The sequence below is a fragment of the Crocodylus siamensis genome, chromosome 6, assembly GCF_052110815.1.
Source record: "Crocodylus siamensis isolate JL-2025a chromosome 6, ASM5211081v1, whole genome shotgun sequence".
Lineage (NCBI taxonomy): Eukaryota > Metazoa > Chordata > Crocodylia > Crocodylidae > Crocodylus > Crocodylus siamensis.
The window spans coordinates 3,577,866-3,593,215 of NC_143400.1; the positions used below are offsets into that span (position 1 = coordinate 3,577,866).

The window sequence follows — 15,350 nt, forward strand, 5'->3', positions numbered from 1 at the left end:
TCCATTCAGAGCGGCGCGTGGCACAGCCCGGATTTCACCAACTCCCCTTCCCCCTGTTCGGTGGCCGAACCACTCCCCCCCACCCTACTCCGGATGGTCCGGCCCGAGCACCCACTTGGTAGCGCCCACCCTCCCCCGCCGAAGGTTCGGCAGGTTCCCGTGGCTCTCGCTCATTGGCTACGCCTGGCCCGCCTCCTCCAATCAGAAAAAGATCCCCTGGGCTAGCCAATGAGGAGGGTGCCGCCGTTGCTAGGTCCTGAGGGGGCAGATTAGGCAGCTCTCCCGAGGCGTAATAAATTGTGTGGGTCCGCAGCCCCGCCGGGCGCCACAGGCAACCTGGCTCGCCCTTCCTCAGCGGGCACGAGGAGCCTCCGCGGGGCAGGACAGCCCCTCCTCATCCCTGGCAGCAAAACCCTGGAGGATTTGGGGGACCACGTGGAGAGGGCTGTTGACAACAGCCACAAGGTGCCCGCCAGCCGCCCCCTCAAGGGGGGGGAGAAAGAAATAAAGTCTCTTCTCATTGGCTCATCAGCCCGAAGCCCCGCCCCCCGCGGCTTGATAGACACACGCCTCTCCGCGGGGGCGTGAAGGGGGTGGTGCCCCAGCCGCTGATTGGTTGGGAGCCGGCAGGGCTGAGCCTATAGAAGGCTTCAGTGGGAAAGGGGGCGGGGTAAACTCGGTACCTCCCCCACCCTCTCGTGACTGGCGCTGCGCGCGGGCCGCTCGGGTGCTCTGCTCAGGTGAAGGGGGGGGGGGCGAGGGAAGGCGGGAAAAGCGGTTGGCGGGTGGACAGGGGTGGGGCGAGGAGGGGCCTTCTACCCCCCGGCACCTCAGCCGAGGTGTCTCGTCTCCCTCGCGCGCGTGGTGGTGGCCGGGCGAGCTGAAGGGCAGCAGGGAGGCTCCTGTGGATGTGAAGCGCCCCATTCCCCACAGCGGCCCTTCACGCCATGATGCCCCACCCTACCCAGAGGGGGCAGGTACCCCAAAGGATGTGTGTGAAGAAGGTTGGATGCCCTCAAACAGCATGGCTCCCTTCAGTGAGGGGTAGTGGTGCCCTCAGATACCGCCCCCCTTCCCTAAGGGCTGACACAGCCTTAATAGAAGGGTGTTGGGTTTTTTCCATTTTCCTTGTGCTTTCCCTTGTTGTTTTGAAGGGGTAAATGAGCTGATGTCAAAGACCATGGCAGGTGGGCCCCTCTTCTGCCCCTCCTTGGGTTCAGATGCAAAATGCCCCCCTACCCTTGGCTGGGAAATAATGCCCAGGGGTGGGAAATGGGAGCCCAGTGTTCCCATGGGTAAAAAGATGGGGTGTAGATGCTGCTCTTGGTCTAAAATGGGGAAGAAAATCCTCCTGCTCCCTTTGTGGCTTTCTTCTGCCTGCCATGATGGGGGGAATCACTTGTCAAGATCTGGGGCATCAAGGGACTCTTGTAGAGATGTGGCGGGGGAGGTTCAACATGGAGGAGAAAGCAGCGAAATCCCCTTGTATGTTATTTCCTTGCCTCCACCTTATCCAGATAACCCTTGTGGCTGTCCTCGACCCTCCGTGGGGATCTCCTTGTCTTGACATGGACATGACGATGCCTCCAGCAAGGAAAGAAGAAACGCCGGGTGGGCTGGGTTTTGCTTCCTTGGGCACGCCACAAAAAATTGTCCTGGCATCCCAGGGCCCAAGAGTTTGAAACACCCTGTTCTGTGGGGCTGCTCGCCTCCAGCATTAAATCTGAAATTAAGATTTAAATAAGCTTAAGTTTGCTGGGTTCCTGACCACCCACAACTATATGGGTCTTTGTCTCGCTTGAGTTCTGCTCCTGCGTGACCATGGAGCAGCCCATGATGTGGTAGTTTTGCTGAGGGAAAACCTCTTGCCCCAAAGTGGCTGAGTCGCATTGGTGCTGACCCTTTTTGGGAGGCAGAGTTGAGTGGATAAAGTCTTCTGTGTGGTCGGCAGCTACCGGGTGTCAACTTGCTTCAACTCCCAGAAGAGTCGAGCTGTGGGTCAAAGCTGCCCCAGTCTTGTGAGGCATCGACCAGAGCTCCTCGCAGCCTGCGGTGCGCATCAGACCCTGGCAATGGATCTCTTTAAATTCATGGGCTGGGCTAATCCTTTAAGAAGGAAAGCCCTCCTCACTTGGAGATGAGCTTCCCTGTGCTTCCAGAGGCAGCACAGATCCTTCCTTCTTGCTGCCTTAATTAGATAAGCAGGTGGTGATTTTATTAACTACACATCCTTCCCCGAAGAAGCTCATATACACTGCATGGTCGACTCTGGAAGGTCTGTCCTATTGTGAGCTAACCAAGTCTTGCTCTTGAAATAACTATTCCTTTTTTCCTTCCCTTTTTTTGAGACGGGAATGATAACGAAGAGGTGAGTTTTGTCCCGTCTAATCTCTGATGCAATTGGTTTAAAAGATCCTCTGAGCTGTTAACGCCCCCTCCCCCAAAACAACCTCCAGTTAAGTGTTTGGATGCTGGGCCATGCTCTGAATTCTGGTTTTGGATTTAACTTTGGGCTTTGCTTTTTGCTGGGAAGAGGAACCATGCAATGCTTTTTCTCATGGCAAAAGCAGTCAGAGGGGTGTTTTCTGGGGGGAAGAAAGCAGTTGAAGGGAGGGCTTGTCTCTTGGCTTTTGGGTGGTTTGGGGTTTTTTGTTTTGCTGGAGGAAAAAGGTTAAAACTCTGTAAAATCCATCTTAACCAGGTAGATTTTAGAGCATCTTCTGTAAGGCTGTGGGGTTCCTTCATAACTGCAGGTGTGGCTGTCATGTGAAGCAGTCTGAAGCCGTTTCCTCCTGGTATGTCTAGTCAAATCCAAACTCCTCTTCCAAAAATATAACTCCTTCCACTCGAGGTGTTCATGTGCGAGTATCCTATGAAATATGAACTTTCATTTCTACCCAGAACTTGTATAATTTTTTCCTTTGATGCCTGATGAAGGGTGTAAAAGCTTACAATTAAAGATTTTTCTTACAAAAATCTTGTTGGTCTAATAAAAGATATAATCTCTACTACGAGTCCCGATTGTTTTTTCCTCTAGACCAGTATGGCTACATCCTGAATACCTGACAGTGTCCTACGAATGCATTTCTGTAGTGGCAGGAGGCTGAGCCCTTGCAAAAAGATATCTGCTTTCCAGTATCTTTTTAATGATAACTTCATTTTTATTTATTGTTTGCTTGCATGGTATTGTTGACACCTACCTCTTCATGAACGGGCACTCTTCTTTTTAGTCAGTACGTTAGCTCTTGATTTGCAAGATGGGCATCTGAAGACTGCTTTGAGTCGATAGGGACCTTTTCTTCCCCAATGAATAATGTTGACAGGATTGGAAATCAGATTCTGTGTGCATGTGTTAGAATCCTCATGGTGTCTCAATTACTTCTCCCCTCATTATTACTGGCGTAGAAGTAATGGTACAAGAAATCTCATGGGAAGAGAGTTCCAACATAGGGTATAGGAAGGCTGTAGGTCAACAAATGCTCGTCTTACAATCAATTTTAATACTGAATGTGTGTAATTAACTTTGGACTTGTTCAGCAGGTGTGGATCCCTTTTGTATTTTGTACATATCTGATTGACCAAAACTGTTGTGTGTGCATTTAACTAACTGATTACTGTTGAGTACCTGAACGTTTCAGGAAAGACTGGAGACGTACTATAGAGTATCAGGAGTTCGTTGTTTTTGTTTGTTTTGTTTGGTTTTTTTTACATCCCCAAGCTCTAGTTTTAGATCATAGTGAGATTGGAATGCAGCATGGCACTGTGGGCAAGCTGGCATGGCTAAGTGAGGATGTTGGGGGAGTTGGCAACTGATTTAAAGAGTGCCAGTTGATACGGTTCTGGGCTCTAGCATTTGGCGGGGGGAGTACATAATGCGCAGTAACTTGGAGGGATCAGCAGAGGGAGCATCCTTTTTCTTGGCTGTTGGCATGCTCACAACCAGCAGGGGCCACGGACTTGAGATACCACAGAACAGCTGGGGTAACTGTTACTGCATCCACTCTTGCCCTACTGAATAAAACTGGGTCTTATTGTCCCTTATTGCAGGAACAGCTGAGTTCTGATTAGTTCCCTTATCTAATTAAGCTAACTGCAGCCTGGGAGGAATTGGGGGGGGGGTTATGTGCACTTGCAACCTTGAGCTTGGCAACAGCTGTTCCTGAGTGATCTTTCTTTTCCCATGTACAGGGTTAGTCAAGATAATGGCTTAAAAAGTAAAGAAGAATAAACATGGGGTCCTCTTTTTGCAGAAAAGCCCCTCTGAGCATCTACCAACATCAGCACAAACATGAGGCATAATCGAAGCATCTCCCGTGTCTCTCCTGTGGTCACCACTGGGGTGAAGCCAGGGAACATGAGACCGTATCACGCCGCCACCAAGGGCATCGGAGCGCGTAGCAGAACGCGAATCCCTGAGAGAGGGCACTCTGTAGTGGTGCCAAAAAGCACGCAGCGACCTCCGTTCCATCTCCACCAAGAAGAACAGGAGGCTTTCTTCAACCTTCTGGGTAGGAGGCAAGAGCAGTCATGAGGCTGTACAACCTGGAAAAAAGATGGCACTGAACCTCATCTTGTCTAGGGAAGGGGCTTCCTGTGTTGGATACAACTGTGGTGATAAAGTTGGCAGGACAACAGGGGTGGAGCTTCAGGGAAGAAATGACTTGAGCTTTGTTGCGAAACTGCTGCTTCCTTTTTAATCTTCTTAATTGAAGAGGAGAATGTGGGGAGGGAGACAATGGGGTGCTGCAAGGCATAGCTCCTGTATCTGCCTTGGATAATCCGTGTCATGGCTTAACCTCAAATACTTGCAAGAACAGCCTCTAACTTGGTCAAGTATAAATACCTGTTGCCTGACTCTGCAAAGTGCTGAATGTTTTTAAAATACCTTGAATTAGAGGCCACTTCTAAGCCTTTTTCTTTCTCCAGACTTCCTTCCAGCCAAATTAGTCACATTGGAAGGCTACCGTTGCTGCAAAGTGTCCTGAGAGCTTTGCCCAAAGTATTGGAAGGAGCAAGTGTTTAAAGTTTGGCTCCAAAAACTGGGAGAGAAGCTTGTACCTCTCTGCAGTGAGTCCAGCACTGCTAGCTGCCTTCCTAATTTAAGGCTAGAAGAGGTCTATCAAGTTTCTCTCTTTCAGTGGCCTCTGAACAGCTCTGGTTTGAGAAGTGGGACTGTGTTCTAAAAAGAGCAGAAAATGTTCCCCCAAGGATGTTTCTCTAGAGGTGGTGAGGTGTTTGTTGGGGGAAGCGGAGCAAGAATTCTGAAAGCAGTGTCCTTGGGTAGGGGGCTGAATGAGACGAGACACGCATTACAACTGCCCTGCTCTTTCTTTCCAGAGGATGACTTGGTACAAGAGTTCTTGTCAATGGACATATGCTACAAGATTTCAGATAAGGTATGTCCCATGCACTCCCACTTCCCTCTGAGCCTTGAGCAGTGGTGCCCAGTGGTTTCAAGATTTCTCCAATTCTTTTCTGTTCCTTGTGTATGTAAAAACGCCAAGTCTTTAATCATGAGTGGTGATGAGGGCCAGGTCTTAATACTGAAGACTGTAGTTGTTGTATTGATTCCACTTTTGTAGACACTTGCCATAACTGCTGCTTTTTAAGCTGAGACAAAGCATGGGAGGGAGGATGGGGTCGGGGGGACTGCACATGTTGGGAATGAGCTTAGAAGAAAGACTGCAACAAGTCTGGTGGTAGTCACAGAAGCCCTCGGGGCCTTCAGATGTCCTGTTCAAGGTGAACTGCAGTCCTGAGTTACTGCAGCCTGATAAATCAGTCTCTACAAAAATTCTCCTGACTCGGCTGCTTTTTAATGGGTTTTTAAACTGTTGTAATCCAAAACTGTCTGTTAACCATGCTTACCTCGTTTTTCAGTATCTTCTAGCCATGGCACTGACGTACTTCAAGCGTGCTGGCCTGTGCACTACTGAATACACCCGGATGAACCTTTTCACAGCTCTGTAAGTACTTTTCTGGTGACCTCTTCTGCCATCTTCCAAACTAGTTACAGAAGGAACTTCACAGACCAGAAGACCTGTTGGTTCACATCAACTCTGCCATCAACTGGCTGGGCAACTAGGAGGAACAGCAACTAGTAGTGTAGGTGACTACCAGTGTCCAAAATGCTAGCTTTGCCATAAATTTAACATTGCAGGCTGGTTCTTGCGCTTGCAGTCTTTGCCCCTGGAAAAAAAAAAATGTCCATGTTATGATGGGCACTTAAACAAAACTGACTTTAGTTACACAAAGCACCTGTAATGAAGGCTCTCAGCACTTGTGCCACTTTTGTTCAAGTCTCAATATTGATGATGCTGTGCTGGAAGGTACCAAACTATTCCAGGTTCTGGCTGTTTTTGCAAAGGGATGGCAAGCTTATTGGGGGATATTGCTTGATGCAGGTACCTGGCTAATGACATGGAGGAAGATGAAGAGGATTACAAGTATGAGATCTTTCCCTGGGCTCTGGGTGACAACTGGAGGCAGCTGTTCCCACAGTTCCTGAAACTGAGGGATAACTTCTGGGCAAAGATGAACTACAGAGCTGTGGTCAGTCGGCGCTGCTGCGATGAGGTTGGCCTTGGTGATTTGTGTGCTCTTGGGGACACTGGGACCAGGTCTTGCATCTAAATAATTGCTAGAATCAATGATTTAAGTGAAGCAATCCCTAAAGAGGTCTAAGGACTAGAGTGCCCATGGCAGGAGTTCTTGCACCCAGGATGGGGTGGGGAGGCTTTTATCTATAGAAGTACAAGAGAAACCAAAGCAAGTTGCTCTGAACTATACAGCAGTTCGCTGACATGTTATCAGTTGGGCAATATTAACAAGAGCAGCTACGTACAGCAGAGAATACACAGGCATGCTTATTACCAGGTGGAGAGATCTCTGGGCCCTCAGAACCAGTCCTCCGGGTTTGTGGCAAGATCCAGACTTCCATGCTTGTGCCTCTGTGTGGGGGAGTTTTATACAGTCCAGATTTCTGTACTTCCACCCACTTTTCTGAACTGGCTAAGAGATCTTTATTTCAGTGGGGAGCATGGAGTTCTGTCAAGGCCTGTGACCATTGTTCTGTTCTAGGGTTGCCCTATTAGCATAGGGTGTGATCTGTACATCTCAAATCCCTTGAAACTGTCCCTCACCATCCACCTTCTCTCTAACCAAAGAGAATGAGGGTTGGAAGGGACCTCAGGAGGTCACATCTAGTCCAGATCCCTGCTGAAAGCAGGACCAGCCCCAACTACATCATCCCAGCCAAGGCTGTCTAACTGGGTGTTAAAAACCTCCAAGGATGGAGATTTCCATAGTCTCTCTGGTGCTTTATTATCTTTCCATAGTCTGTTCCAATGCTTTACTATCTTCCTCATGAGAGTTTTTTTTCCTAATATCAACTTCCCTTGCTGCAGCCTGAGCCCATTGCTCCTTGTTCTGTCATCTGCCACCACTAAGAATAGTCCAGCTCCATCCTCTTTGGAGCCACCCTACAGGGAGTTGAAGGCCACTGTTCAATCCCCCTCAGTCTTCTCTTCTGCAAACTAAACAAGCCCATTTCCCTCAGCCTCTCCTCGCAAGCCATGTGCCCCAGCTGCCCAACCACTTGTGTTGCCCTCCACTGGACTTTCTCCACGTTGTCCACATTCTTTCTGTAGTGGGGGGCCCAAAACTGGGCACCATACTCCAGATGTGGCCTCCCCAGTGCCAAACAGAGGAGACGAATCACTTCCCTGGATCTGCTGGCATTGCTCCTACCAATGCAGCCCAGGATGCCCTTAACCTTCTACACAGCAAGGACACACTGGCTCATATTCAGCTGCTTGTCCACTGTAACCCCCAGGTCTGTTTCTGCAGAGCTGCTGCTTAGCCAGTCAGCCTTCAGCCTGTACCAGTGCGTGGGGTTCTTCTGTCCTAAATGCAGGACTTTGCACTGGTCCTTATTGAACCTTGTGAGATTTCTTTTGGTCCAATCCTCCAATTTGTCAATGCCTCTCTGAATCCTAGCCCTGCCTCCAGCATGGTGTCATCTGCAAACTTGCTGAGGGTGCACTCCATTCCATCATCTGTGGGGGAGGGGAGAACAGCCCCAGGACCAATCCCCTGGTTCACTCCACTTGATCCTGGCTGCCAGTTAGACATTAAGCCATTGATCACTCTCTCCTTTGAGCCTGATGGTCCAGCCAGCTTTCTATCTACCTTTAGACCATTCATTCAGCCCATACTTCCTTAGCTTGCTTGCAAGAATGGCAATGGTATCAGAAGGCTTGCCAAAGTCTAGGTATATCATGTCCACTGTTCTCCCAGCACCCACAGAGCCAGTCATTCTGTCATAAAAGGCACTCGGGTTGGTCAGGCATGATTTGCCCCTGGTGAATCCATGCTGATTTCCTGATCACCTTCTCCAAGTGCTTAGAAAAGGACCTGATTCATGATTCTTCCAAGCAATGAGTTGAGGCTGACCAATCTGTAGTTCCCTAGAGCCTCCTCCTTCCCTTTCTTAAAGTTTGGGCATTAGATTCGCCTTCTTTCAATCATGTGGGATCTCTCCCAATCCCCATGAATTTTCAAATATGATGGCCAGTAGTTCTGCAGTCACATTAACCAACTCCTTCAGCACCCTTAGGTGCATCCTGTCTGGCCCCATGGACCTATACACATCCAGCTCTTCCAAATAGTCCCTAACCTGTTCTGTCACCACTGTTGGCTGCTCACTGCCACCCCAAACTCTGCCGCCCAGTGCAGTAGTCTGGGAGCTGACCTTCCTGTGAAGACTGAGGTGAAAAAGGCTTGGAGCACATTGGCCTTTTCCTCATTTATCACTAGGTTGCTGCCTCCTTTCAGTAAGGCACCCATGCTCTCCCTGATCTTCCTCTTGTTGCTGACCTACTTGTAGAAACCCTTCTTGTTACCATGCTCATCCCTTGCTAGCTGCAGCTCCAGTTGTGCTTCAGCTTTCCTGTCTTCATCCCTGCATACACGAGTGATGCTTTTATACTCCTCCCTAGTTGTTTGTCCAAGCTTCCATTTCTCATGCGTCTACTTTCTTCAGTAAACTAAATGACAGAGTTCCCTGCTAAGCCAAGCTGGTCTTCTGCCACACTTGCTAGTCGTCCTACACACTGGGATGGTTTGTTCCTGCACACTCAGTAAGACTTCTTTGAAGTCCAGCCAGCTCTCCTGGACTCCTTCTGTCCCCTTCAGACTGGTCTCCCAGGGGATCCTGTCCATTAGTTTCCCTGAGCTCTGCTTCTGAAGTTCAGGGTCCTTACTCTGCTGCTCTCCATCCTTCCTTTCCTCAGGATCCTGAACTCAATCATCTCATGGTCACTGCTGTCCACTACTACATTCCCCACCAGTACGGCCCCTAGTTGGCTGCTCCAGCACTTGCACCAGGAAGTTCCTGGATTACAGCAGTGCGCAGGCATTGCCTCCCCAGCAGATGTTGAGGGGATTGAAGTCCCCCATGAGAACCAGGGCCTGTGACTGGGAAACTCCTGCTGGCTGTTTGAAGAAAGCCGCTGCCACCTCCTCCTCCTGGTCTGGAGGTCTATAGCAGTCCCCCACCTCGACATCACCCTTGTTGCTCTCCCCTCTGACCCTAACCCAGACTTTGAACAGGCCTGTCTCCAGGTTCATACTGGAGCTCTGAGCAATCGTACGGCTCTCTTACGTAAAGTGCAACTCCTCCTCCTTCTCCCCTGCCTGTCCTTCCTGAACGGTTTGTCCCTATCCATGACACTGCTCCAGTCATGCAAGCTCCCACCAAGTCTGTTATTCCAATCACATTGTAAAAGGCCTTGCACAGTCCCAGAACTAATTCCTCCTGCTTGTTTCCCGGGCTCTGTGCATCCCTGTACAGACACCCAAGGTAAGCTGACCACCCTTCATTGTCAGGAAGAATGAGAGCCTCCCCTGCTTGTGCTTCCTCCAGATCACCCACTTCCCTCAAGGCTTTGGTCTCCATCATCACACAGCTAACCCAGTTTGAACTGTTGTGATTCAGACTGACTTGCTTTTGTGATCAGACTGTCTGGGAGAAGGAATGCTGTGACACCCACCCAGCACAGCAAAAAGGGGTGTGGGGTGTTCAGGACTCCCCAGCACTTGAACACTGAAGGTAATGACTGTCCAGATGAAATCTTGGCTCAGTCTTTCAAATAGGCTTGACCTTCATCCTCCCTAAATCTCTTCCCTGGTGATACTCATTAGCAGGTGCTGCTTTAGCTTTTTTATGTTCCCATCCAATCATTTCCACCTACATCTTTGTGGATGGGTTAACATTGTTAGTGTTGTCCCCATGGTCTTTGAACCCCCATACATTAAAACACTGTGGGGCCTTATTGTATCTAGTCTAGTGCATAAACTTTCTGTAGTAGAATTTCAAGCAAAGAGACTTGGTAACAACGAAGTGGGCTTACCTAGATGTACTCTGTCCTGCTCTCTCGGTTAGATAATGTCCAAAGAACCTTCCCACTGGGCCTGGTTGCGCGAACGACCTTTCCACCATAGTGGGGCAATGAGGAGTTACCTGAGGAACGAAAAGGACTTGTTTCCCCGGGGACCAGGTGTCACCCCTCCAAACTGCCCCCTCTGCACTTGTGAGCTGAATGAAGAGCAAAGCAGCCCCGAAAGCACACCTCCTGCTGCTGCCGCAACCCTGTCAGAGAGCAGCCTGCTCCCCTTTGCTAGCGAGTGGTCTCAGGACTTGATCCTCTCTCAGAAAGTGGTGCTGGATCCTTATAGCCTGCGGCGTAAGTATATGAAGAAGCTGCTCATCTGGGAGTGCTCTGACTGAGAGATTGAAGCTTGCTGTCCCCAGTAATAGTGTTTGGTGTGTTCCTTGCCAGTGGCAGAGCTATCGCAGGAGCATCATGTCCCATTTAAGCGCCTCCAACTTGTTGAGACAAATTACAGTGTCAGAGAGCTAGACTTAGTCTTGAACTAATCCTCAAGTTGGTGGTGCTCAACCTTTCAGCCCCATGGATCAGCTCAGTGGAGCAGGGCTGGTTCTTGGATGCTTGAGCCCCACATACTAGGATTGGGCCTTTGTCCTGAGTATCAGGAATGGGCCCTAGAGCCTGGCACTGCCCCCTCCTGCCCCTGCGCACTGGGATTTGGGTCCCAGGGGCCCAGCACTACTCTGTGCACTGGGATTGGTCTCTGGGATGCTGGTGCCACCCCCTCCTACCACAATGGGTCCATGGGGTCATAAAACTACCCCCTTCCTGCCCCAGTGTTCCAGGATTTGAGTCCCAGGGTCCTGGTGCCACCCCTTCCCCCGGAATTGGGTCCAGTGCCACCCTTGCCCATCCCTGTGTACTGGGATTGGATGCCATATCCAGTACATGGGGAGCAGGGCTCCCCATGGGTCCAAAAACTTACTAGTGGGAGAGCTGTGCCACTGCTTTCCTGCTGCCAAATTCCCAGGCCTGTGGGGAGCCCCAGGCTAGGAACTGAGCACCCCCAGCTTTTGGCTGTGAATAACTGGCTCTCCTACAAGAACCTGAGCGGTCTCCTTATAGCAGCCAGGTGAAGAGCCGTTCTGGGTCCTTGCTAGTGTCCTGTTACTAGAAGCCCTTGGCTCTTTATGGCCTACAAATGGAAGGGGAAGCACAGATGGTGCTGCCTCCAGAGTTAGGGCTGCATTCAGTCCTGACGAGTGCAGCAGTGGAGTGAGGGGCTGGGGATCTTGAGCAGAAATGCCCCAAGTCCGTACTTCTGGAATCTTGCTAGTTGTGTAAGATGCCAGAGTGCTTTGGCTCTTGGATGAATGTTGGGTAGTGGTGCTTACATGTCTGCACCATCTCATGAGATGAGGGCTTCGCTAGTCGGGGTACATGCCATGTGCTAAACCTGTTGGGTTTCTTGGTGTGCAGTCCTGCAGGAGCCAGACATCTTCATGGAACCTGATGGTAGCATCATGGATTGGCGAGCGGTGGGCTGACTGCTTCCTCCAGACCCACCCTTCTCTTCCTCCTGAGGAACCACGTGTGGCATTGAACTCTGTTTTTCCGTTCTGCTGTTCACGGAGCCAACTCCTTTCCCGAAGCACTTTATGGACTCGTTCTGGCTGTGAGCAGAAAGAAAAGAAAAAGGGGAAAAAAAAAAGGGGGGGGGGTGATACTTAAGTATTTAAAAAAAAAAAAATGCTGACGCAGTTGTTGAACCGTGCCTTATGTGTGATGTGTAATTGTCAATGTAATCACTGGACAGGCTCATAATAAAGGTGTCCAGGGAAAAAATAAGCTGCTAGTTTAGCTTCTGTTCCTGGAGAATGCTGGTTAATGAATATCAAGTGGATCAGAGCTGGTGGAGCGTAGTGGTGGCTGACCGTGTCCAGGGTGGATTTGTTCCCACTTTGATGTGACAGCAGGGTACAAAGAGAAGGTTTAGGGATGTGGGTTTCTTTTAAGGGTTGCTAGCAGGTTTCTTTGAGTTGAGAACTTTCTAGGATGCGAAGGGAATTGAGCTGATCTCTGGGCACCATAGCACCTGTCTGTGCACACAAAGACTTGATGGGGTGGGGGAGAGTATGTTTGGGACTTTAGTAAGAACCAGAACTACAGGCTGCTTACATCCATGCCAGCACACTTTCTCTAGTCCGGGGTAATGCACAGTGTAACAGGGCTGTTCCAGGCACTTCTGATAGATTTGGGGAGAACTGCAAGGGTTAAGGGGAACTTGTCATGTCTGTTGGGACTAAGCTGAATGCTGTCTGCCACTGTTCATCTTGATCCGTATCTGATACAAGTAAAACAAAACCAAAAAAATCATGTGAAATCAAAGGGTGTTTTTTTGGTCTCCTCCTTAACCTGGCAGTGCGTTCCCTCAGCTCCCCTCAAAGGCCACTAGATGAGAGCAGCATCCTTGCCTGGGCTAGAGCACACGGTGCTGTCCCAGGCTATGATGCTACTATTGCTGCTTAACAGAAGGAGGGTGGTTGGGTGGTGCCTAATATTTTTGTCCTCATTTAAAAATGCAAATCACTGCTGCTAACAAGGAGGCAGGGGCCTGGCCACTGTACTACCAATGGGCCCTTTGGCTCCTGGTGTGGAAGGGTCTTCCTTCCCTGTGCCCTAGGGTGGGGAGCTGTCCTACACAAGGCCACTGCTGTCCCTCTGTAACCCTGTACTTCCTCCCTTCACCAAGAAAATGTTTCTGTTTCTAACCATCTAGACATGTAGAGAATGGCTGTCCTGACTTTGGAGCCTTGAGTTCCTCTAGCCTCAGCTTTTGGGAGTGAGAACCAAGCCTTTAAAGCTCATTGGTGAGGGGCTTTGGGTCACAATGCAGCAGTTTGGGGGTAGGTAAATGATCTATCCCATACTGTATCCTTATGACGCACCAGCAACATCACTTTTCCCCCTAGGAAAGAAGTGTCTGCTTCGAATACCTGCTACCTGGAGCATGTTGTACCATGATGAGCAAAGCGAGTGTAGGACTCAAGACTGGGCTGTAACCTCACGGTCTCTGTGATCTTGTTCTCGGAGAGATCTGTCTATTCCTCAGGCTCATTCACTCGCTGCTTTTCACAGCATCTTCTCCAGAGCTTGTTGGGTATTTTTTTCCTGCTGCAACTCCTGGAGGCAGGGTACAAAATGTTCCACTCTACGCTCCGTTGCAAGAAATGGCTAAAGCCGAACTGAATGCGGGAGCCGGCTCATAGCAGGCAGCAGAGCTGTCGAGTGTCCAGGATGTGAAATGCGTGTTAGTTGTTATGACAGTAGGTGGACTACAGCGATGGGGCAAAGCTTAATCCCTGTCCATCTAATGGCCTGTATAGCAGGAAGCTTGTTGCCAGGGGTGTGGCTGGTTCGAAGCTCTGGAGCATGTGGTGTTGACAGGGGTGGGGATTTTTGCCTTTGGCTGCCCACATCTCAAAGCAGAAATCCACAGGTGGAGTCCAGATGACACCCCCTCTGTGCTAAACTCTAACCGGGCTCCTTTCCACACAGTCTCAACCATTTCGTGAACTTGGTGAACACGTCTGTCGTCTTGGTTCTGTGGGCATATCTCAGGTTTCTAGACTTCCCTGCTTTCTACTCCACATAAGGATGTTTTTAAGGTTCCCTCAGAGGCATCGGGTGGGGATTGATGAGAGCCACTTCCACGTAGTGATCCTTGGTTACGTCTCTGACAGCCAAGAGCTCCTGAATCAACAAAAACACCAAAGTGCACAAAGCTAAAGATATGGGACCATTTTCTTCATATGAAAGAAGAGGCATTGGGTGTTGGCTGCAGCCCAGGCTGGGGAGAAGGTCTTGTCCCTCCACTCAGGGTCAGACTGCGTTCGGGAGGGAATTTCCACCCTGGTCAGACTGGCGCGGACTGGGGGGTGGGTTTGCCTTCCTCTGTAGGATGGGTTGTGGCCCTCTGCCTGGGGACTCTTGGGTGTCTACTGACATCCTCTACCAGAAGCAGAACATTGGCTGCTGCTGTTCTCCTGCTTTCCCTGTACCAGGTTGGGGTGTTAGGTCTATCTTGTGCCAGGGCTGAGGATAGTCTTTTAGGTAATCTCTAAGGTTGTCTTGTGAAGCGTGCTTGTGCATCCCTGGAGGGATGTCTGTGATAGCCCAGTGGAGACTCATTTGCCACTTCCCCCGCAGTGTGTGCCTAGGCCAGTCTGAGAAACAGAAACCAGAGGGTGCTGCTTTTCTGGGCTCCTGCTGCTCTGGCATGCCCCCAAAGCCCCAAGAAACCTCTGGATGCATTTTTTTTACTAAATTACTGTAATTAGCCTTGTCTGGTGATTCCCTAAACTTGACTTTAATGTCCAAGCACCCCCTAGTGCCAGGTGCTGGGCATAGCATAGGAGTAGCACTACCTTTTGAGGAGTTTGGAGGATGGATTTTGGGGAGCTAATGGAGCAATGTTTCTCTTTGCTAGCTGGTGTGGATCTAAAAGTGAGTCCTGAACTCCCTTCTGTGAAGCTGGGAGGTGAAGAAACTCTTCCGTAGCGGATAATCTAAAGGAGCATCCCCAGAGCTGCAGGGGATGTGGAAGATAACCCTACATGTCCCCTTTCTGCAGGCAACGTCTAGGTCTAGGTCTAGGTCTAGGTCTGGGGCTGCAGTGGGCAAATGTGGCTCCAAGAAGAGATCCAGGTGCCTCGGTGCAGGCAGACAGGGATGGAGGGCGGGGAGGGGTCCCTAATGGGTGTTGAGGGGGAGGTCAGGGGTTGGAGCATGGCTGGATGGCAGCTGCATCCCTTCCTCTGACCTTGGGGTTGGTTTGCTTGTGCTGCTGGTGCAGCAAAGTGCCCAGCCTTTCTCTTTCTCCCCAGAGCTGCTGTTGCAATGCGGAGGAGAAACTGCAGGGAGGAGATTTGTAACCGGAGCTCTGAGATCCTGGAGTTA

The 15,350-nt window shown here is 50.2% G+C and overlaps 1 protein-coding gene across 8 annotated transcripts; it reads left to right on the top strand.

Annotated features, from left to right (window-relative positions):
• Positions 1-227: 227 nt before the first annotated feature.
• On the top strand, positions 228-12,745 carry SPDYC (speedy/RINGO cell cycle regulator family member C). 8 transcript variants are annotated; one of them, XM_090055130.1, is made up of 8 exons: positions 612-740; positions 1,518-1,611; positions 4,251-4,508; positions 5,338-5,396; positions 5,881-5,966; positions 6,405-6,576; positions 10,445-10,745; positions 11,871-12,745. In XM_090055130.1, the coding sequence occupies exons 3-8, from the start codon at positions 4,289-4,291 to the stop codon at positions 11,936-11,938; spliced, it is 906 nt and encodes a 301-aa protein (XP_089911256.1). In that variant the 5' UTR covers positions 612-740; positions 1,518-1,611; positions 4,251-4,288; the 3' UTR covers positions 11,939-12,745. The 8 variants fall into 8 exon arrangements, with proteins under 8 accessions (XP_089911262.1, XP_089911256.1, XP_089911260.1 ...); XM_090055136.1 differs by lacking the exons at positions 612-740; positions 1,518-1,611 and adding an exon at positions 228-465; XM_090055134.1 differs by lacking the exon at positions 1,518-1,611 and having other exon boundaries at positions 676-740.
• Positions 12,746-15,350: the final 2,605 nt, after the last annotated feature.